The sequence below is a fragment of the Zalophus californianus genome, chromosome 3 (assembly GCF_009762305.2).
Source record: "Zalophus californianus isolate mZalCal1 chromosome 3, mZalCal1.pri.v2, whole genome shotgun sequence".
Classification (NCBI taxonomy): domain Eukaryota; kingdom Metazoa; phylum Chordata; class Mammalia; order Carnivora; family Otariidae; genus Zalophus; species Zalophus californianus.
Genome location: NC_045597.1, coordinates 109,432,966 through 109,455,196, shown reverse-complemented (window position 1 = coordinate 109,455,196; position 22,231 = coordinate 109,432,966). Strand labels below are relative to the sequence as shown.

Below are 22,231 nucleotides of genomic sequence, written 5' to 3'. Positions count from 1 at the left end.
TGTTAATAGAGTAGTGATACAATTATAATCAATCCAGATTCTTATTGGATAGCACCTTAATGAACTTATGTAAATTTAGCATATTATTAATGCAAATTAATTTATTCATCACCAAAGAATGTGAAGATGGTACTCACGCAGGTTTAATTGTATGGGCATGCTTTTCATGGACAAAGGCACCAGCAAGACCTCCTGCTCCTGAGTTTAAATACTGGGTTGAAAAGAAATTGTTTGAGCATATGACAAAACTAAACAATGAAATCATTTGACTTTTGTGTTATGAAACCAACTTTTGACCAGTTCAAAACGTGTGATAATTTGAGCTTTTATAATAAAACAGAATTTTGCGTCACCTTATTTTTTCGAAGAAAAAAACATAGCATTATTTTTTTCAAAGATTTTATTTATTTATTTGACAGAGAGACACAGCAAGAGAGGGAACACAAGCAGGGGGAGTGGGAGAGGGAGAAGCAGGTTTTCCACAGGGCAGGGAGCCCGATGTGGGGCTCGATCCCAGGATCCTGGGATCATGACCTGAGCCGAAGGCAGAGGCTTAACGACTGAGCCACCCAGGCACCCCAGCATTATTAGTTGAGATTAAATACCTATTACTTTTCTGGTGAAATTTTGCCCCAACTAACAGATAACAGTTCTAATGATGTCTATCTAATTTTATTATTCATTTCAATTATTTGTCACAAAAATATTTAAGTAATAAGAAAGTAGCATATTGGGCGCCTGGGGGGCTTAGTCGTTAAGCATCTGCCTTCGGCTCAGGTCATGATCCCGGGGTCCTGGGATGGAGTCCCACATCGGGCTCCCTGCTCAGCGGGAAGCCTGCTCTCCCTCTCCCACTCCCGCTGCTTGTGTTCCTGCTCTCACTGTGTCTCTGTCTCTGTCAAATAAATAAATAAAATCTTAAAAAAAAAAAGTAGCATATTTTAAAATCACCTAAGTTAAAATAAAATTGGTTTCATTTCCATGACCCTTCTCTATTAAATTGTCTTCAGATGTCAATATCAAGTTGATTCCGTAAGAATTATCTTTACATAGTAGAAATTTCACAACATACCAACAAAAAACTAAGAACGTAATCAATATGAATTAAGTTCTAAGTGTGGAGCTGCCGCCCGCCAAACCTCCTGACTTTTCTATAGCAGCCAGGTAATTAAAGGAATAAGTACTCTACAGTGGATGAAAATACCTGATTTTAATTAATTTTTATACTATTGTATCATATGACTTTGTAATTAACTAAAATCAGAAAAAGCAGTAATGAAAGAAATGGAGCAAAGTAACTCAAATGGTTAAAACTGGCCGCTGATCCAGTTTTTCATTTAGATCAATGTCAATGTGTGATAAAAGGATCTAACTATATTAAGTAATTTGTACCTTATAGGAACACCAGCAGGCAAAATCAACTCCCCAGTCATGTAAGTGGAGTTCAACATTTCCAACTGCGTGTGCTAGATCAAAGCCAACAAAACAGCCCTGGGGAAGAACATAAGAACAAGTTTTAAATTTGCTTAATGATTAGAAATAGTAAGTATAAATATCTCTAAGAAAATCTTTGACAAACTGCTGTACTATCAATATAGTTTATCCTTTGGTGCAGTGGTTCACAATGTCTGAACTGCAAACACTGGGCATTTCCAAGATCCTCTCAGGTCAAAATAGTTTTCATAATATGAAGACGTTCTTTGCCTTCCTCACTGTGTTGACATTTGCACTGATAAAAACAAAAGCAGTTCTGGGAAAACTGCCGGCATCTTAGTACCAAGCAAGGCAGCGGCACCAAATCATACTAGCAGTCATGGCGGGTCAAAACCATTTAGTTGTGGGGGGGGGGGACAACAAGTAGTTCCACTTAAAAATCTCCTTGAGAAAGCTGTAAAAATCATTAATTTCTTTTAAATCTCAGTGCCTTAATTCTCATATGTTTAAGGTTTAACATGGGAAGTATGCATAAAACAACTGACCACATTCTGAAGTAAGATGGTTGCCTCAAAATAATGTACTCATGTAATTATTTGAGTTGCAAGCTGAACTAGCCACTTTTATTTCCCAGAGAACCATTTTTTTGCATCAAAGAGCAACTGAAAGACAAACAACAGTAACTCATACTTGGGTGTTTGACAGACATTCTTCTGAAAATGAAGAAGTGAGTCTGTCAATTCAAGGAAAAACCACTCATAATATTTGTTGCCAGTAAAAAAAGTAGTTTCCAAGAGAAATTAGGATTTTGAAAATTTGTATCCACTTTTATGAGTATGTCCATTTCCCAATATTTAAAGATATTTCTGACGAGTTTAGTAGTAATATATAATTTTAAAACAATATATAATGAAATAGGTAGATTACCAATATTTTTCAAACAACCAATGTTTGATGTTACAGATCAAGCATGGATAAAAGATATATTCAAAGTGTAAAACCAAACAATGGATTTTTTTTAAATTTTATTTTACTGTTATGTTAATCATCATACATTACATCATTAGTTTTTGATGTAGTGTTCCATGATTCACTGTTTGCCTATAACACCCAGTGCTCCATTCAATACGTGCCCTCTTTAATACCCATCACCAGGCTAACCCATCCCCCCACTTCCCGTCCCCTCTAGAACCCTCAGTTTGTTTCTCAGAGTCCATAGTCTCTCGGGGTCCATCTCCCCTTCTGATTTCCCCCTCTTCATTTTTCCCTTCCTAGTATCTTCTTCTTCTTCTTTTTTAACATACATTATTTGTTTCAGAGGTACAGGTCTGTGATTCATCAGTCTTACACAATTCACACAATCCACAGCCCTCACCATAACACAATGGATTTTAATGTAACAAAGTACAGAAAGGTCAGTAATTTGGTTTCACATTGCATACCACAACTTGTTAAATTCTGGTATCAAACAATATTCACAATAAACTGAAAAGCCAATAAATTACTTCTGTTTTTTCTGACTCTATCTGCATGAGGACTGATTTTCTTCATATGCTTCATGAAGAAAAAAAAGCAAGAGATTGAATACAGAAGCAGATAAAGAAAACCAGCTGTCTTCTACTAAGCCAACAATAAAGAGATTTGCCAAATATACAACATTCTTTTTGTTTTAGAAAATATGGCTTTGTTTCCCTAACAGCATATTATTTACGTTAATATGTAATGTGTTTGTTATTGTTGCTCTAAAATAAGTGAATGAATGAATAAACAAACATATTTAATTACAAATACGGTAAATATAGATATAAACAGTATCAAAACCTTTTTTAAGGTCCTCAGTGATTTTTAAGAGTGTAAAAGGTTTTTGTTACTAAAACGTTTAAGAACCTCCGCTTTATTGTATCCTACCAACCTGATGAAGTGAATAGTAGTTTTCAGTTATCACTAAACCCCAGTCATGACCATATTGAATTAATTCAAGTATATACAAGCTATGGTAAATTGCCTTAAGGGGTTCTATTCTTCGTCTTTCCTTGCATCCATTTCCTTTGCTATGTAATTTTGCAGTTCTTCCCACTGTGGACAGGATACAATTCTCTGCCCCTGGGATTAGCCAGGTGACTTATTTTGACCAACCCAACGGAATGTTAGCACATGCAATACAAGCAGAGACTCCAAAGAACTCTGAGTGATTAGATTAGGCTTGCTCTCTCTCTCTTGCCCTCTGCCATCTCTGTAACAAGCACCTGCTTAGCCAAACTTCTGGCTCAGATGGAAGATGAAAGAAATGGGGATCAAAGTCACCCTCACCTGAGCTCAGCTTGGATCAGCTACTCTCCCCACCTTTCCTTAGTTGGCCAGAGATGCATGAGTGAGTTCAGTAGAGACTAGCAGGATCTCTATGACTAAGTATTGCCTAGATCAGCTGACACAAATATGACCAAATAAAAATGATGCTGTTTATGACTCTACACTATTTCTCCCTATACACTGACTTGAGACCCTAATAGCCTCTTACTGTCTGACTCTAGTATGTCTTAGTTATTTACCTGATTACATGATCCAAGTGTTTTGTATGTCTGCCTAGTAGAATTCACTGTTTTAGAAACTAAGCCTCTGTTTTCATTCAGTTCCCAGAAGGACAACCTGAAGCAATAAATTCTATTACCCAAATTATACCCAAGTAGAAACTTTTCACTTTAATGTTTTATCATTAAAACCTTTAACTTTTTGTAAATCAAAATGTTAAAAGTTTTACTTCGAGAATATAGTGATTCATTCCATATTAAGACAATTTTGTACATAAACATGAATTAAAAAAAAATCCCTGATCATTAAATAGGGGTGATTGTTCATTTTGCAAAAACATTTTACCTGTGAGCTTTTCTATTTTTAGCTTACTAAGTGGATAATTTTAATACCAAAAGATAAGTGCATGTATAATAATTACATTTTCAAAACTTTAAATCTCCTCCATCTTTGAAGGAACACATCTATTGATTGAAATTTTTGAAGTAAATAATTGCAGGGGGACCAATTTTAGATTGTTCTAATACTTCTTAAGAATAACTAACCTCAAACTACTATTACAGGTACTTTCCTTGAACAGAGGGATGCAAACTATGACCTGTTTTTAATAAATAAAGTTATATTTGAACAAAACTAATCTCCTTTGTTTAAATATTGTCTATGACAACTTTTGCAAGCAGAATTGAGTAGTTTCAGCAGAGACCATATGGGTCACAAAATCAAAAATATTTACTATCTTGCCCATTACAGAAAAGATTTGCTGACCCCTAAACTGTAGCATTAGTCTCATAAAGTTCTATATATATATATGTATTTTTTTTAGAGAATTTTTTTTAAAGATTTTATTTATTTATTCATGAGAGACAGACAGACAGAGAGAGAGAGAGAGAGAGAGAGAGAGAGGCTGAGGGAGAAGCAGGCTCCCAAGGAGCAGGGAGCCTGATGCAGGACTCGATCCCAGGACCCTGGGATCATGACCTGAGCCAAAGGCAGACGCTTAACCATCTGAGCCACCCAGGCGCCCAAAGCTCAATATATTGAAGAGTCAAGAGAAACCTTATTCATTATAATGTGTCGATAACTAGTATCTCATAAAAGAAAAAGTTCTTACCAGTACTATATACCAGATATTCTTTGTTCTGTTTTGTTTTTTGCAGGGGGAGATGAATTCATACTTTGCTTCTCGTAGAAAAAATGAGCAATATGTCATAAAAATATGACAAATGCTCCGTGCTAACGTAAGTTTTGAGAATGATAGAAAAGAAATACAATTAATCTCTATCAAGATTTAGAGATGATCAAAATCTGGGTTTGCAGACCACTGTTTAGGTTCAGTAAACACACACATACACACAGATTTGTTTGTTTGTCTTTTTAAGACACATTTTAACACTGAAATTCAACTTGGAAAAAAAATAATGGTTCTGAGTTTAAAATCCTCTTTTTTTCTTGCCAACATATCTAATAAAGGCAATGATGTTTGTTTGTTTTGTGAAACAATATTTACAACTCAATTTTTTCTTTATCTGTTTTTAAAACTCAACTTAGAAAACTTAAGGAATAGAAAAGGCAGCATTTTTATTATCGATTATTTATAAAGAATGGCGCAATGAAGAAACCATGAAACTTCAACATACCATATCCTATTATTAAACGTCCTGTAGTTACATCTGTGGTACTGCATAAAAAAAAAAAAATCACTCGAGGCTCTTACAATATGTTTTAATGTATGTACAATTCTTTCCCCATGGATGGCAGAAACATAAATTATTAAAATGTAACTGAGGAAAGGACCAGAAGATACAAACTTGAATGTGATCACCACAAAGTGATTTTACAAAAGTTTCACTAGATGGCAGCATCTTAAAAATAAAGGAAAAGCTAACACTTCAAAACTTCTCTACAGTCATCCAGTTAATATTGTCATAATTTTACCTCTTAAGAGTAGGTAGAAAAACAATATGAATAGGTGAAAACAGAAACTCCACATCTGCGTGTCTACTTTATGCAATTTTTAAAGTAAAAATCAAATATTTTTCAATAGATTTGTATTAAAATTATCCACAAGAACTCACAATCATATTGACACAACCACATACAAGCATAGCCACCAGGTTGCCTCACTTTGTACTCAATCCCCAGACCACTACGGTAATCTTCTAACCATTCTGAATAGTTCCAACCTTGCCTTCCTCCCATGAGTTTGCTAAATCACACCTGAGTGTAAGACTGCTTGTGTCCCTTCAGAGAACCCCCATTAGCTTCAGAATGTAACTCACTTTCCTTAGTATGGCTTTTAAAGACATTTATAACCTGGTCCTTTCTAGTTTTCATGTCTCAGGTGCCCCTTACCTACCTCCCTCTATTGGCAAAAACCTTTCTCTGTCTCGGGGTACTCCTTCCCTCCTCACCTTGCATAGGTAGCTCAGGTTTTGATAGTAAGATAACTTCTACGAAAGATTCTTTTGTCAAACTCTCTCTTCTATCTCATCAACAGCCTTATTTGCATGTAGAAATTTTCCAATCTTATTGTCTTCTACTTTTGCATAATATCAACTTAAATAATTGTTGAATAAATAAGTAAATGAATAAAAGAGTCATACAATTGTCAATAAATATTCTCTAAACTAAGTTTTAAAGAATATTAATTGAGTCCCTTTGTTCCTATTGCAATTTTATGGTATAAGCAATTTATTCAGACTTGGCATCTTTTAAAATGAAGTTTCTTGGACAATTAATAGTAGTGAAAAATATGTTCAAAATCCCTCTCAATAAAACAAGGAATATCATGTGTTTTTTTCCTTGCCATCTTAATTAGCACAATACTACCATTTTTCTAACCAGTGGAATAATATGCACAGGGGCTGTGCATTTTCTTCTATTTCAATAGATTTTAATTAAATCTCAGGATTTCCAGGTGAAGGGGTAGCTTACTGTCTCTCAAGTTTGATTCATTGTCATTTATTAAAATGAAACATGGAATAATACAGATTAATTTTTCCTGATAACTTTGATTCATTCAGACAGACCGACTTTAGACTATTACTAGTTTGTTTCTTCTTCACCAAAAAAATCCTATAAATTATGAACACCATCAATAAGTAGCAGATTTGGTGTGAAAAGGGTAATTATCAAAGTAAGGTATTTGTAGGTATACACAGAGTTGATAGTCAGCACGTATGCATTGGTAAGCTCATATAATTGCTAAAGTAATAAAATACTTAAGGTAAGTAAAGAACATTTGTCCTGAGCCACCTGAGTAATCACCTATGGTTTCAGGTCCCATGATTCCTGGGAGATACCTGCAGGAGGTGCTTGCCAGCTAGCCTGTGGCCATTCACACATACCAGTCTCTGCGTGTTCCTGTATAGTGCATGTCCAAACACCAGTGGATGCCCTTGGCAGTGGCACTGGCATCATGGTGGGTAAAGTACAGATGCCTCTAAGTACCTTGAGGCTGGTAATGTATACTAGTAAGGAGAATGTGACCTTGCCATGGCTGTTTGTGGGAACTACAGCTTTCACACCATACAAATCAGGTCTTTAAATATTGTTGAATAGCATTCCTGGTTTGGTATAAGCGTCATAGGAAACAAAGAACTGCAGTGCTATAAATTTGGACAATAATACCTTGAAAAGAAAAACTGATAGGAAACTTTGAGGCAAGTGAACAGACAAAAAAGTTACAGGAGCATATGTGAGTGAGTGTGTATATGTGTTTGTGTGTGTGTTGGTCAATCCTATATAGACAATAAGAACAAACGGTGGATTAATTAGAGAGGAAGGTGGGAATGAAGAGGAAGATGTAAGCTGGTAGGTTTTCCTGACATAGTCTTAAAGCACTTAATTTTCCAAAATTCATTCAAGTGCTATAATTCAAAAGCATACATAGATGCTAAATTAAAATAATAATCTAATACTAATACTCAGTAAAGATCTCTGTAAGCAGTGCCTCACTATCTGTAAATATTTCAGAGTAAATTTTTATTCTGAAAGTCTTTCATTCAGCCTAAATTTACTAGGCTCTTCAAGTATCCTTCACATTTCTTTTCATATGAAAGTGTTTGGAACATGTGTCCCCAGATTCGTGCCACTTTGGCATGTTTGTCATTATGAGCCAAAGGCAATCAAGACTCTGCAAACTTAAGAGAAATTTTTACTACACTCTTAACTACTTAGGAGAATCTAAATTGGGGGTCTTTCTCAGAATAGGAGTTATTACCAGAGATAAATTTTATCTGAATGACCCATCTGTATGTCAGGGCAACATTTAAGTATCATCAAACATCGGTTCTTCATATTGTGCTGTGAATTGCCTCCTCCCCTTTGAAGCACCAGGCCTCTATCCTGTTCCTTAGCTGTGGATGGCATATATATCTTACTTTACTTTTCTCTTTGAACCTCTCATGCATGTTGGGTTCCCATAAGTACAAAATCAAATTTGATGTTCTCCTGTTAACCTGTCTCGTGTTAACTTAATTGTTAGACCAGCCAGAAGAATCTTGGAGGTAAAGGAAATTTTTCCTCTCCAACAGTACCTATTATTATTCACATTTGTGTAAAGTGCTATTTAGAAACTTAGATTCATCCTTCTAGCTGGACTTTCTTTAAGTAGATATTGATACAACTGACAAATCTGGAGATGAGAAATAGGAGGTGGGGAACATGGGAGCACTTTGTTAATGAAATTTAAGGATGTGTGAGTTAAGAAGGTATGAGACAGAGCCAACAGCTTTGTGGAGAGAAAAGAGTAAAGGATTTAGGAGAGAGAAAAGGCAGAAAGATCTTGTGACTAGAGTGTTGTGTAATTTGCAGGTGAAAATGTCTTACTATAACATAATGTGCTTTCAAGAGTAAATTTCAGCTATTTCTTTTACCAGGAAAAAAAAAAAAAAAACAGTGACTATAGCCTCTATTTATTGTCAGAAGTAAGTATAAAACTGAAGGGAAAAAATAAGACAAACTGAGTAGTACTGTTCTCTTCTGGAGTCTTTCTCCACATGGCAAGGACCTCAAACAAAATAGTTTGTTTGATTTATTTCAGATACCCAAGATGGGAAAAATAGCTCAAGGTAATTTTTCAAGTTTAATTTAGTTCATTTAATATTTAATGATTTAATGGAGCAGTCTGCATGTCCTAAGTGTGTCAAAGAATAGAAATGGAATTTGATAAAGGACTCAAAATTTACGTGTTTTGATTTTTAGAATACCTATCCATTATAAATAACTCTTCCATAATTTTCTAATTCTATTTAAGTGGGGATACAGTTGTGCTTTTTATGCAGTATGTAATCCATAAAATTAGCCTAATCCATTCTTGCTGATGTGCACACACTTATTCATTCACTGGCCAAACAGGTATGTATTTAAAGATAAGTGATTATGTGCAAAGCACTAGCATGTGTCTGTGAAGTTTATAGGGTCTACCCTCAATAAGTCATTGAGCACTCTGCTGACATAAGCTTCCTAAATTTGAGACTTAAGATAGGCATAGAAATAATTATAAGACAGTGCAAAAGGTGGCCAATAATACATTTTCCATCATGCTATGAAAATACAACAGAAAGACAGATTTAGCCTGACACGGAGGAGCAAGAAAATCTTGATATGAGGGTCAAGGACTGCACACTCATTTTTCTACAGGAGTTAGTCAAGAAGTATATGAACTGGGCCTGTAAGAAATACTTCACTTTACTCTTTCTTGTAATAAAGAATGAGTCTATGTGCCAGCCGTCACTGCTTCAGTACCAGGTACAGATGGGAGTCGTGCTGAAGAGCTCAAATCCCATTAAATGGGCAGTGTTGTTAGCCAGCCTCTCATTCTATATGCCACTCATGCCACTCATTCTACAGGAATGATGACCCAGTACTGTCAACCTTCTAATTTTTTAGGAGATATTTGAAACTAGGAATTTTCAGGGTGCCTGGGTGGCTTGGTCGTTGGGCATCTGCCTTCGGCTCAGGTCATGATCCCAGGATCCTGGGATCGAGCCCCGCATCGGGCTCCCTGCTCAGCGGGAAGCCTGCTTCTCCCTCTCCCACTCCCCCTGCTTGTGTTCCCTCTCTCGCTGTGTCTCTCTCTGTCAAATAAATAAATAAAATCTTAAAAAAAAAGAAACTAGGAATTTTCATATAAAACCTCTTTATTTTTCATTGTTGGCATGTGATAACTATATTTTTAAATATACCATGTTTGCATATAGAAAGAGGGCTAGACAAAGCAAATGTCTAGAACAGGCTGTAACCTGTTGTCCTGTTACAAAGTGAATTTAAAGCAACTCTTTAATTTATCCATCACAAGGTAGTAATACCTATATTGAGAGAGAGCCCCATTTAGATGTGAAATCAAAGTACAATTCTTCATAAGATATGTTCTAGTGATTACTATGTCAATTTACATGGCAAATTTCTCAACCAGATTTACTTATATATTTAAATTTACATACATACTTAACTTGATAATATTGCAAAGGAGTCTATAGGATAATTCTTGAAGACACCATTCTTTTAAATTTCTTTTCTTGAAGTTTATTTTTATAGACAATATGACAATAATCTTATTTGTTCGCCACCTTACTTAAGATAGATTTGCTAAGAAAATCGACATTTTCTCTTGACCTCAACTGAAGTTTGATATTCCTAATCTTGTTTGCATAACTAATTTTACTGATTACAGAAGGGAATCATGAAAGAGGACATTAAGAGAACTCTCACATTTTATTTGGGATTTTTTTTTTAAGATTTTTATTTATTTATTGAGAGAGAGAGAGAGTATGAGAGGGAAGAAGGTCAGAGGGAGAGGCAGACTCCCTGCTGAGCAGGGAGCCCGATGCGGGACTCGATCCTGGGACTCCAGGATCATGACCTGAGCCGAAGGCAGTTGCTTAACCAACTGAGCCACCCAGGATTTTTTTTTTTCTTTTTCTGCTTAAGGATATTTTGAAATTCCACTTTCACTGCCATGAGGCACAAAACTGCCTTTCCATTCTTACAGTGGTTAGTGAATAAATTAGAATTAGTCTATATATGTCATGTCGGAACACTTCCATTTTTCAGTTTAACAAAGACTTACATTACCCTTTCTTTGACTAATCAAGTAGTATGAAAAATAGGATACTGGAGAAAGTAGCCTGGGTCTTAGACAACCGAAATATTTCAAAATGCATATCATCTACCAAAACAAAACAAAACAAAACAAAACAAAAACAACCTAAGTATAATATTTAGTTTGGGGGGGGGGCGTAGGTTTGGATGAAGCTAGATCTGGAGAAATAGTTATGTACCATGGCCCTGATGAGACTGGTTAGAGAAGCAATGATCATGACTGGCAATGGGGAGGCTTGCTTTTGCCAGATCTGTAATTCTAAAATAGCATCTTGAGTCCAAAATTCCTCTTTTATTAAGAATTAATCAGTCTTTCTCACGTGGTCCATCTAATGAAAAGCTTAAATTAAACAAAACATCTGATGAAAACTTCTTAGAAACAGCTCAAAAGTTTTAGATTCTTGAGTACTGATCCTTACCAACATATTTTGATTTAGTGATCCCAGGATGCAACCTGGATGAATTTAAGACTACAGATGAAGTTTACTGTGTATATTTTAATAGAATAATCCTTCATTATTCTCAAAGTAAAGGTGTTTAGTTGATGGATAGTTCATCTAAATTCTAGGTCATTTTTTTCCCTTTTTTCTATCTCTGTGTTTCTATCTACACCTATGGTCTTTCTTTTATCCTTGGATTCTATGAATAGCTAAATCTGGGTGAAACCGCAGGAGCTCAGTATAGATGCTTAATTTCTTACGTTTATATGAAAACTGTCTATAACATGCCTGAGATAACAAAGTTAAATCAAAGTTATTTCTATGAGAGATCAGAAAAAAATATTTCATGTAGTATGAGATAAATCTGTTATCTGGTACACCCATGTTGAACTGTATCATGATAGAGATTTTTCAAATTCTCGCATAGTGACGGCAATTGCCTCTTTTTTAACTTCTGCCCACTTGTATCCCATTCCTACCCATTTCTGTAGGCAGAAAATTATTTAAAATTTAAAAAAATGCAGTATCTTTACTGTCTCAAAGCTTTCAATGGCTCTCTGTATGCCTTTAGGGAGAAGCTCAAGATGTAGAATATAGCTTAGTAAGCCCTTCTTTACCTTTGTCTGCCATACAGATTCATTTCTTGTCATATGTTTCCTGTCAAATTATACTAAAATATTTGCTTTCTTGTAATCCAATCAATTTTTTTTAAAGCTGTCTAGAATGGCCTTATCACACAGCTAGGCACCTGGAGGGGACTTTACCTGGTTAACTCCTACCCATAATTCTAGAATTGGCTCAGGTCTCATCTTCTCTAAAAAGGTCACTTTGAGGGGCAGCTAGGTGGCTCAGTCAGTTAAGCATCTATCTTTGGCTCAGATCATGATCCCAGGGTCTTGGGATTGAGACCCACATCAGGCTCCCTGCTCAGCAGGTAATCTGTTTCTCCCCCCTCCCCCCCGTGTGCTCATTCACTCACTCACACTCTCAAATAAATAAATAAATCTTTTTTTTTCTTTTTAAGGTCACTTTGACATTCCAGGCTAAATTAAGTGTTCCTATTTGGACCTCCATTATTATAATTTACTAAAATGTTTACCGATAAAAAGAATGAATGAAAGACCCAAATGCATGTCATTCTACTATAGAGGATAGAGACACGAAATGAGAAGATCCCTTTGGGTGAACTGGCAGTCACTTGAACAGAATAACTGTAGTCATTACAATTTCTAGTAAAGATTACTTAATACTGAACATTCCTTTTTGGAAAAGGTTAATTTTTATGTAAAAAAAATCATACAATATGCCAATTTATATTATAGTTATATACAAACATATTTAGTACTAATTTTCCCCAGCTGATCCATTGCACAAATCCCACAAGTATTGTGGCTTTTTTAATATTTTATTTATTTATTTGAGAGAGAGATAGCGAGAGAGAGCAGGAGCAGTGGGGAGGGGCAGCGGGGGAGGGAGAAGCAGCCCCCCCTGCCCCCCCACCGAGGAGGGAGAACCAGGACCCTGGGATCATGACCTGACCTGAAGGCAGACGCTTATCCACTGAGCCACCAGATGCCCCTTGTATTATTGATATTATTCTATTGTAATTGTCCTTTACAGAATTGACTCCCAATCGCCAATACTAGAAACACCTCAGCCAAACTTTCTGTAGAATTTTGAGGCTTGATCAATCATTTATTTGTCTCCTACAAGCATCTCAAAATTACTTTTTTTAACAAGAATTTAGGCCTTCCCTAAAGATAAATGGATGGCTTGGTGAGGTGACAATCTATATGTGTTGTTCAGATTTTACTAAATGTTAAACTACAATGTCTTTCTTCTTTTATAATGATGTCTTTACTTATATTCCTTCTTTAGTCTTACATTATTCTGGATCCAGAATTAATTTTTTTCTTATTCAAATTGTTGGGGCTATAATTGTGATTATTACTTGTTAATAATTTAGGCAGTTTATGATTGGGTCTAAGAGATGCTTGTACTCATACTCAGTGGAGAGTTTGCAAAATTTAGTCTTTTTTTAGGTATCATTTGCATTTCAATGTTCAGTAGGCTAAAAGAAAACTAACAAGCCAGCAGTAATATAGGTACAGTAAAATAGTGTAAAAAATGTGATAAATAAGGGGATCACTCATTCATTGATTCAACCAATATTCATTTGTCACTCACTGTCTGCTGGGCCCCACAAGTTCCAGTATGTTGTAGGCCTTTTTATATGGCATTGAAGAAGGAAGGTGGAGTATAACCAGTTGGCACTGAGTTCTTTTAGGGATAAGGTTATTAAAATTTTTATTAGTCCATTACCCAACCTTTTAAAAGTTCAATCTAATATCTCAAGTTTTGGCCATGCTGTTCAGATTATTGGTTGTTGTTTCTTTTTAATTTTCTAATACAGAAGTGTCCAGTGAGAGTCTTTAGTTTACAATTCTGAATGTTTCACTTTCTGCCTAAGGATCCATTATTTCTTTTTCTGGTAGATTGGATATTCCAACATGTCTTTTTCTCATATATTGATAATTGCTAACATTTACTGATTACTTACAATGCACTAAATACTAAAGTTTTAGGAATAGTATCTTTAATTCTCCGAGGAAATAGGCACTCTTACCTTCCCCAGTAGTATTGGTGGAGAAATGAAGTCACTTCGGTAAGTGAATTAAGCCCGTCAAAGTATGCTAGAAACTAAGGGAGGGACATGGACTCTAGACCAGATCTGACTCTGTCTCTACTATCTAAACTTTTTTTTAATGCAAATGCTACACTGCATCTCAGAATAAGTAACCTACTCCAACAGCGAGACAAAACATCTGAGTTCCAGGTGTGGCAAAACTAATAGCTATTATTCTTGAGTGCACAAATATACTTCATTTCCCAGAAATGTCCATGTGTTAGTCAATGGAATATGAGTGGAACTATTTCGCCATGGTTAAGTTAATGCTTTTAAGAAGTTAGTATGCCCTTTCACATCCTTTTATCCCATTCCTTCGGCTGAATCAGACAAAGGATCCAGGGTATGAAAGCCATAGGACACAATCCTGAGTCCCTGGAAACCTGGAAACCTCTCCCATTTCATGGGAGAAAGCTGTCCCGGCGGCTGCATGAACAATACACAAACATCTATCACAGTGAAAGCATTTATGGCTTTATTTAGAAGTTACCAAGACCTAGGCTACCTAATACACCAGGAGTTTCCACTGAAAACAATTTGTTTGTTACCTATTTCTTATCTTAATCCAAGTTGAGAAATTACAATTTATGGGAAGTCTATTCATTTCTCCAGATGATCCAGAGATTTTTCCCTTTATTCTCTCACTTTACATTTCATTATGCTATCTAATCAATTTCCCGCGAATCATTTTCAAATGCTTTGTGAAATGAGGTGGACAATAAAATATAAAGCAAGGAAGAAATAAAGGAAGAAGGGAAGAAAAAGGGGGAAAAAATGAAAAGTTAGGAAAGGATGGAAGAGGAAAGAGGAAATAAGTTAGAAAACAATGATGCCCCATGGGGGTGAAAATGGGAAGTGTAAAAAATACTGTGGGTTGTTAACCAAACCCTTCTTCTTAGCCTGTCTCTACTATAATACCATAAAGGTTAAAAATTTCTTTACTCATGCTCTTTTGAAGCTACCACTTCAGAAGGCAATGAATCATAAGCAGGAATCTGTTAGCTTTTTCTGGGAATAATTTTGCACTTTGGATGAAAGGGACAGATGAAACTGCACTGCTACTTCTCCCTCCTTCCTTCTCTCTGCCTTAAAATAGAATTGTGATATCTGGATTTGGGACAACTGTCTTGTGACCACGATGTGAGAAGCCTAAGAAAAAACCAAGAGAACCCTGGAGATGCCACTCAGACATTACTCAACTGCTTAGTGCATTCATGCCAGCAGTCTCCTAACTCAACTCTTCCATGGTAAGAAAAAGAAATCCCTAATTTTTGGCTAATTTCTCACTGGAATTTTGTTTTAAAGCTTAAAAACTTCGTAACTGATTCGGGACTATTAAAGAAAAGACCAAACCTGAGAAAGAGGAATTAAGAAGTGACTGGTTGAAATGGCAAAGAAGAGGAGAGTGTCGGAATTGAGTCTAAAGGTCCAGAAGGGTGGTGGCATGAACCATTAGTCATTTTAGGGGGAGACAAAACTAGAGCACACTGATTTCAGAGTGGATGTAGGATTTCCAGGTGTAATAGGGAGATGAGTATAAATAATCGTTTTCGAGTGTGGGAGTACCCTGTAGCTTTCACTTGGCAATGAGAGTGGACTCATGGCAGTGGTTAAAATCTCTAGGGATAGTAATTCAAAGGACAATGAGGAGCAACTATATTCAGTGGGTGTAGAAAAGAAGAAATGATTAGTAGAAACAAGTAATAGAATATGAAAAATTTAGAAATAGGTAAGTGAGGCAGAGTTCTGCAATAGTGGGTTGGCCAATAAGTAAATGGCTTCAAAGACAAAAAATGAAAATGTATCTTCAAACTGACGTCTCTTTTCATATGCTGGCCTTCCCTTATAACCTGATACTACGTTTAATTTTCATCGGCCTGCCCCACTTGTCATGGTCTTGGGCCTTCTCATTTAAGAAAAGCCTCAGCATCTGAAACTCATTACATGAATCAAAACTGTTCTTTTGATTAACTAATTAATTTTTCTTTTTAGAGGCAAAAACACATTTGAAAGATCCCAACCTCCTCAATAGTCAGGGATGTGCACATTAAAACTACAATGCATTACCATTACAAACTAATCAGATTGGCTATCGGTGAGGACATTGGAGCAACAGATACTCTCATACATGCTGATGGGAATATATACCAAATTGGTACAACCCTTTGGAAAGTTGGTATTATTGATTAGGATTAAACATATGTATACCTTATTTCCAAGATTTCCAATTCTAAGTATATATGTAACAGAAATCAGTGTGAATGCTTACCTAAAAAAAATGTCTGAGGATGTTCAGAGTAGCATTTACCGCAATAGCCCTCAAATGGAAATAAACCCCAAATATCTATCCTAATTAGAATGGAAAACAAAAATAAATTGTGATCTATTTCATACACTGAAACAATATACTGAAAAGAAAAACAAAACCACTGCCACCAAAAACCCTCACAAAACTACTGCTACATACTGTAAGAAAGAATCTCAGAAACATAATAGTGAGCCAGTAAGACAGATACAAAAGAGTACATATTAACACATTTATAGATGGACAAAGTTAATATATATGGCTAGAGGTCAGGAGTGGTACCTTTGGAAGGGAGGTAACAGTATTTGAGAGATGGCACAATTGAGGATTCTGAGCAGCATAAATGTTCTAGAAGTTTCTTGATGTGGGTGATGGCTATAGGGTTCAAAATAATTCACCAAGCCACTTATTTATGATTTGTGCTCTTTTTGGTATACGTGCCAAAGTTTTTTTTTTCAAAATTTTTGAATTTTTAATTCAAAATTAATTTTTTTTTCAAAATTCTTGTCCCCACTTCCCTTTCACATGATTATGAAATAAAAACTATTCTTATTGACTTTCCTTGCTCCATCTCAGTATCATTTTGGTTCATGCCATACTTCATTTCCAGAAACTTTCCTTTTTCTTTTTCTATCTTATTTAGCCATTTCTAACAGTGATTTTTTAATGCCTTTTTTTCCTCTAGAATTTCCTCTTTTTTGATTGACACCTTTAATTTTCTCTGCCTTTCTCTTCAGCTATGTAAGTCTAAATTTTAAATTCTCTCAACCTTCCATTGGGAACGGGGGAAATTGTCTAGCAAGAGTTTAAATGAGTATTAAAATAATTTTGATAATGGATAAATTGAAGTCTACTCAATCACTATTTCACTCCCATAGTATCCGTCACTTCTGTGCAATTACATTGAGATGGAACTGCTCATTCCTACCTTCATTTGACTGAATGCTCAATGAGAGTTTCACATGGTAGGCATGTATTATACTTTTTAAGTAAAAGAAAGCCTGCAAAATATTGAGAGAATGTTTTAGCAAAGTAGTTAAGAATGAGAATTACATATAGCACCTAAGTAAACAAATTTATTTTGCTTTTCAATTGGAAATAAAATGTATATCTGAGCCACTTTCCATAGTTTCATATTTGTTGAGGACAGTAAAAGGTGTGAGGGATCCTTCACTATAACAGCAGAATGTGCGCAATACAGCAGATATTTTATATTCTTCCTTCTCAAGACTGAATTTATGAAATGGGTCCAGCTATCCCAAATTAACACTTGTGAAAAGAGGTTCAGAAAAGTCAAGTAACTGGCCCGAGATCATGTAACAATTAAATGACCCAGCCAAGATTTAAACCTCAGACTGTGATTCCAAAAGGCATGGTCTTTCTTTTCTATCTTCCTGTCTCATTTCAGTGAAGGTTAATGAGACATGCATGTATACTAAGGGCATCAGGGACTGCGATTACTTGCATAACATTTTAAAATATAATTTTTTATTGACTTCCTTTTATTTTGGTGTTTAACATTTAATGCCTAAATTAGGAAGACATTATCTTTATATCTTTTGTAATGCACCACTTTCACAGTTATCCCTCAAACCAGTTGGAAGTCATGGTTGGAAATTCCTAGCAACTTCTGATAATGTTGTTAAATTTCTTTTCATTAGTTCTATTCATTAGCTTCAATAACTGAATATATTAACTAGACCTCACACATATATTAATCCCATAACTTATTAATGTTCAGAATAAAATTCGATTGTCACCTTTTTAAATGCACAATTTCATTGCTGAATCAAATGGAACTGTTATTTAAGGATTTTAAATACAAATTGTAGCTGTTGAATATTATTCCTCTGATTTCTTTTTTCAGGCAAACAAATACTGAAAACACTTTAAAAAAAATAAAGAGACACGATTTCAAAATAGTAAACAATGTAAGTGTGACTTGGAAATATGTAAGGAAAAGCTCTCATTATTGGCAGGATCATCATTTCTCAAGATAAGAAAAAAGTGGCTTTTTAAAAGTACATTGCATATAACTCGATCTACTGTTAACTTTTATTCTGCATCTCCCTTTCTTCAAGCACCTAAGTTTAAGTGAGAACTGAATTACATTTAGAATGAGTTATAATATGACCAAGTCCCAGAGTTATGTTTCAACAGTCCTAGCATATGTAGTTATTATCCAAAGGACTCTGACTCGTGCCTGCTGACGGACTAACTCAGTACCAATGACATCATCTTGCAGGAAGCTCACCTGTCTTGCTGATTAGAGGCCAATTTTGGGAGCAGATGGTAGTTGAGGAAGTGAGACAACAGAAGTGACAAAAAAAAAGAAAAAGGTTTAAAAAGATGCCTAAAGCAAAAGAGTGCAGATTTTTTTCTTTTAATGTAAGGCTTACCTTTTTTTTTTTTTAACTCTTTAAATAATTTTACACAGACACACACAAAGGTATTTCACTAGAAGTGCAGTTAGAATACTCCTCAGTAGAGTGATGTTTTGGGCAAGGTGGGAAGGAGAAAATGATGTGCATACCTTTGCTTGTCCGGCTCTTGTGATGGCAGGTATATTAAAGACCTGTCCAGTGTAAAAATGCAGCCCACTGAACAGGATCACTGCAATCGAGTCTCCTTCCTTCTCAATTACTTCAAGGATATCCTCTATTCTCAATGTTTCTTCCCCCTAAAGTTGAGGCAGGCACAAGTTACATCCAATCCACAAAAACACCTTTGTCACTTTATATTTCCCATCTAAAATTCACCTTGAGCTCTTGCCCACATAAGAACAATTTTTTTCAGATTAATGGTCTTCGAAAGTCTGGCAAGAGAGCAGCATTTCAGCACACTTTTTGTTGTAAGAAATGATAACAAAATAGTAAGAAAAAGGCTTATAAAGTCTTTGCAAAACCCTACTTGCTTGATTTATTCTTCAATTTTTCAATTAATCTTTACTCTTTACATGTCCACAAATTGTTTTCTCCTTATTCCCATCTAAATAAATACCAGAAAGTATGAGAAGTTCCTGAAATATTAAATGGCAAAATTTTCTTGGATACGACTTCATTTATCAATCCATCACATTATGTTTTCCAAGATAAAAAACACACATCTTTCATCTGAGTATAACCTAACCAATATTTTCTGTTATCTTAAGAGTAAACTCTCCTCCATACTGACCTAAAGATCAAGGTCCAAAAATGAAGAGAAATATCAATAAAACTCAGGATCAAGTTTAGTTTTTTCTACTTCTCCCCAGCTAAGACTAATGACTGGTTACTTAGTGGAAATTCTGAGTGAATTTAGATTTGGTCTTGCAAACAACTTGAACAAAGAGAAATCAGCTAAATACAAAGTATCTATTTGTATCCTAATCACTCATCCATTTACAAAGTTTTTATAAATTTTCTCCAGTCTGAATCTGACATAATTTTTTAGGTCAAAGCATCATTAACTGCATTAATATTTGGGGGAAGTTCATTAAGTTATTTTTAATTTTTGGTAATTCTTGCTATTTATCAATTACTGTGTCCCATGTTAGGCACATATATATATCACAAATACAGCATATACTTTATTTTCTACTAGAAGTCTGGAACTTGTTTACAAAATTGAAATCTATAAAAAGAAGTATAGATACTGAACTCTCTAAATTGTTAACTGATGGGTATTTTATATGTAAAGAGAAGGATTTCAGTAATTCTAAGACAAATTCTAAGTAAAATCAATAACATGGTAATCCAAAACTTTTTTTTCTTCAAAGAATCTAAAATGGTTTGTCCACCATAATTTCAAAAAGAAGAAGATAAAGAAAAGTATTATATATAATAATTATTTATTTAAATCAGTATAAAGCAGTATAAAGAATATGGTTCTCTCTGATGTTGTCCTGCTCTAATCTAGTAATGCCAAAGAATGCTCTCAAAATTTATGATTGACTCATGAGGTTCCACAACACTTATCTCTTTCAACATTAAAACTTCTGATACATTAGTGGCTATCTTCACTTTTGCTGGAAATTAGCATTTTATATATGACATATGAAATAGATATCCTGTCATTGGTATAAGAACTTTCTATTCTATTAATTGACTGCATGTTGGCAAACAGAACTAAATGGAGTAGATTTTAATCTCTCGGAGTAGATTTTAATCTCTCAAAGTATTCTGGGTTGAAAGAAATCATTGTTCAAACATTGGCTTAACAGCCTGGGAGCATCATTTGTGAAACCTACAATTATTCTGTGGGGATCTCTGGGAGCCAAATTACACAAACTGCAGAGCCTTACATCTCTATTAACGTAAAGTGCACAGTATTTTAGATCTTGAACATAGGTCAAGCCTGATTAGGTGTTTCCTTTGTTACCTGTTTAAATATGAAGTAATCTCAGAGAGATAAAGTAACTTTCTCAAAGCCCCTTACCCAGTAAATCAGTGGGCCTGAGATTTCTGTGGAGTGTATTAGCCAGGCCCGAAGGCCCAAGCTCTTCCCGCTACACCAAATCCCTTTCTACACCCCCACCCCGTCCAAGCACAAAGGAAAACATCTGATACTTAAATTAAAAAGAGATATAAAAGATAGGTATCATTCAGTTTCAACAAATATCATTTTACAGGCATCCAAAGGCAATGGTATTTGGAATTGAAAATGATATATGCGGGGCACCTGGGTGGCTCAGTCATTAAGCGTCTGCCTTCAGCTCAGGTCATGATCCCGGGGTCCTGGGATAGAGCCCCGCATCGTCTCCCTGCTCAGCAGGAAGCATGCTTCTCCCTCTCCTGCACCCCCCGCCCCCCCTTGTGTTCCCTCTCTCGCTGTGTCCCTCTCTGTCAAATAAATAAATAAGTAAATAAATAAATAAATAAATAGAAAATGATATATGCAATTTGCCATCCCTTTCCATCCCACTGAAGAATATGGCAAACTCCAGCAGTATTCATAGGAAAATAGTTTTCTTGTAATATGACTATCCCTTGAAACTTCTGAGTTAATTCTCCATTTTAAGCAAAATGAGCTAGCAGTAATGGAAGTATAGGTCTTTTATACTTTCTTGAAAGTTCCATTAAAGTAATGGAGATAATAAACTTTTGAGGAAAATGAAGAAAAAAAATCAATACTAAATAGAAACATAATGAATATTTATTTCTCTTTCTTATATACCTCTCTTGGCTTTACAATCCGCATACTTTTTTCAATGTTAAGTCCATGAAGTTGAAGCTGTGACTCAATAGCATACTGGAAAAGAAGAATGATTTATTGAATCAAGTCCAATGCACAGAAATACATTGAAATAACTCCGAAAAGAGATAATAAAATAACAATAAAAGCATATTATTATATTAAATCTAAGGTCAAGTTTAAAAGTGACTGAACAGAATACACCAGAAAAGAAGTGCTTAATATAATTTATATGCAGGAATCTGAACATTCCTTGAAACACTGTATCTTAGAAATGTATGGAAGCATAGGGGTCATCTAGACTTTAGAGAGTTCTAAGAGATTTGTAGAAGATATTAAATCACCTAACTTACGTCAAAACCAGAGTTTACAAAATAACCAGAGTGAGTAGTGTGGACTTGCTATATTTGAACTAGCTTATAGGAAGGGCTTATCCTAAAAAGAGTAAGCTAGTAAAAGGAAAGAACATCAGAAAGTTCCCTTCACTGAGAGTACAAGATATGAACGGGAACAGGAAGTTATAAAGACTCTGAATTTTTTCTTAATATTAGGGTTTTGATC

The 22,231-nt window shown here is 35.2% G+C and overlaps 1 protein-coding gene across 6 annotated transcripts in view; it reads right to left on the bottom strand.

Moving 5' to 3' along the window:
- KYNU (kynureninase) overlaps nucleotides 1-22,231 on the bottom strand; it is a 130,753-nt gene that overhangs the window by 41,421 nt on the left and 67,101 nt on the right. For all 6 annotated transcript variants that reach the window (XM_027591421.2, XM_027591417.2, XM_027591419.2 and 3 more), the window contains 4 exons: nucleotides 21,653-21,727; nucleotides 19,032-19,178; nucleotides 1,393-1,491; nucleotides 138-211 (listed from right to left, as the gene is read on the bottom strand). In XM_027591421.2, the coding sequence (XP_027447222.1) occupies nucleotides 138-211; nucleotides 1,393-1,491; nucleotides 19,032-19,178; nucleotides 21,653-21,727 (395 nt within the window). The remainder of the gene's footprint in view (nucleotides 1-137; nucleotides 212-1,392; nucleotides 1,492-19,031; nucleotides 19,179-21,652; nucleotides 21,728-22,231) is intronic.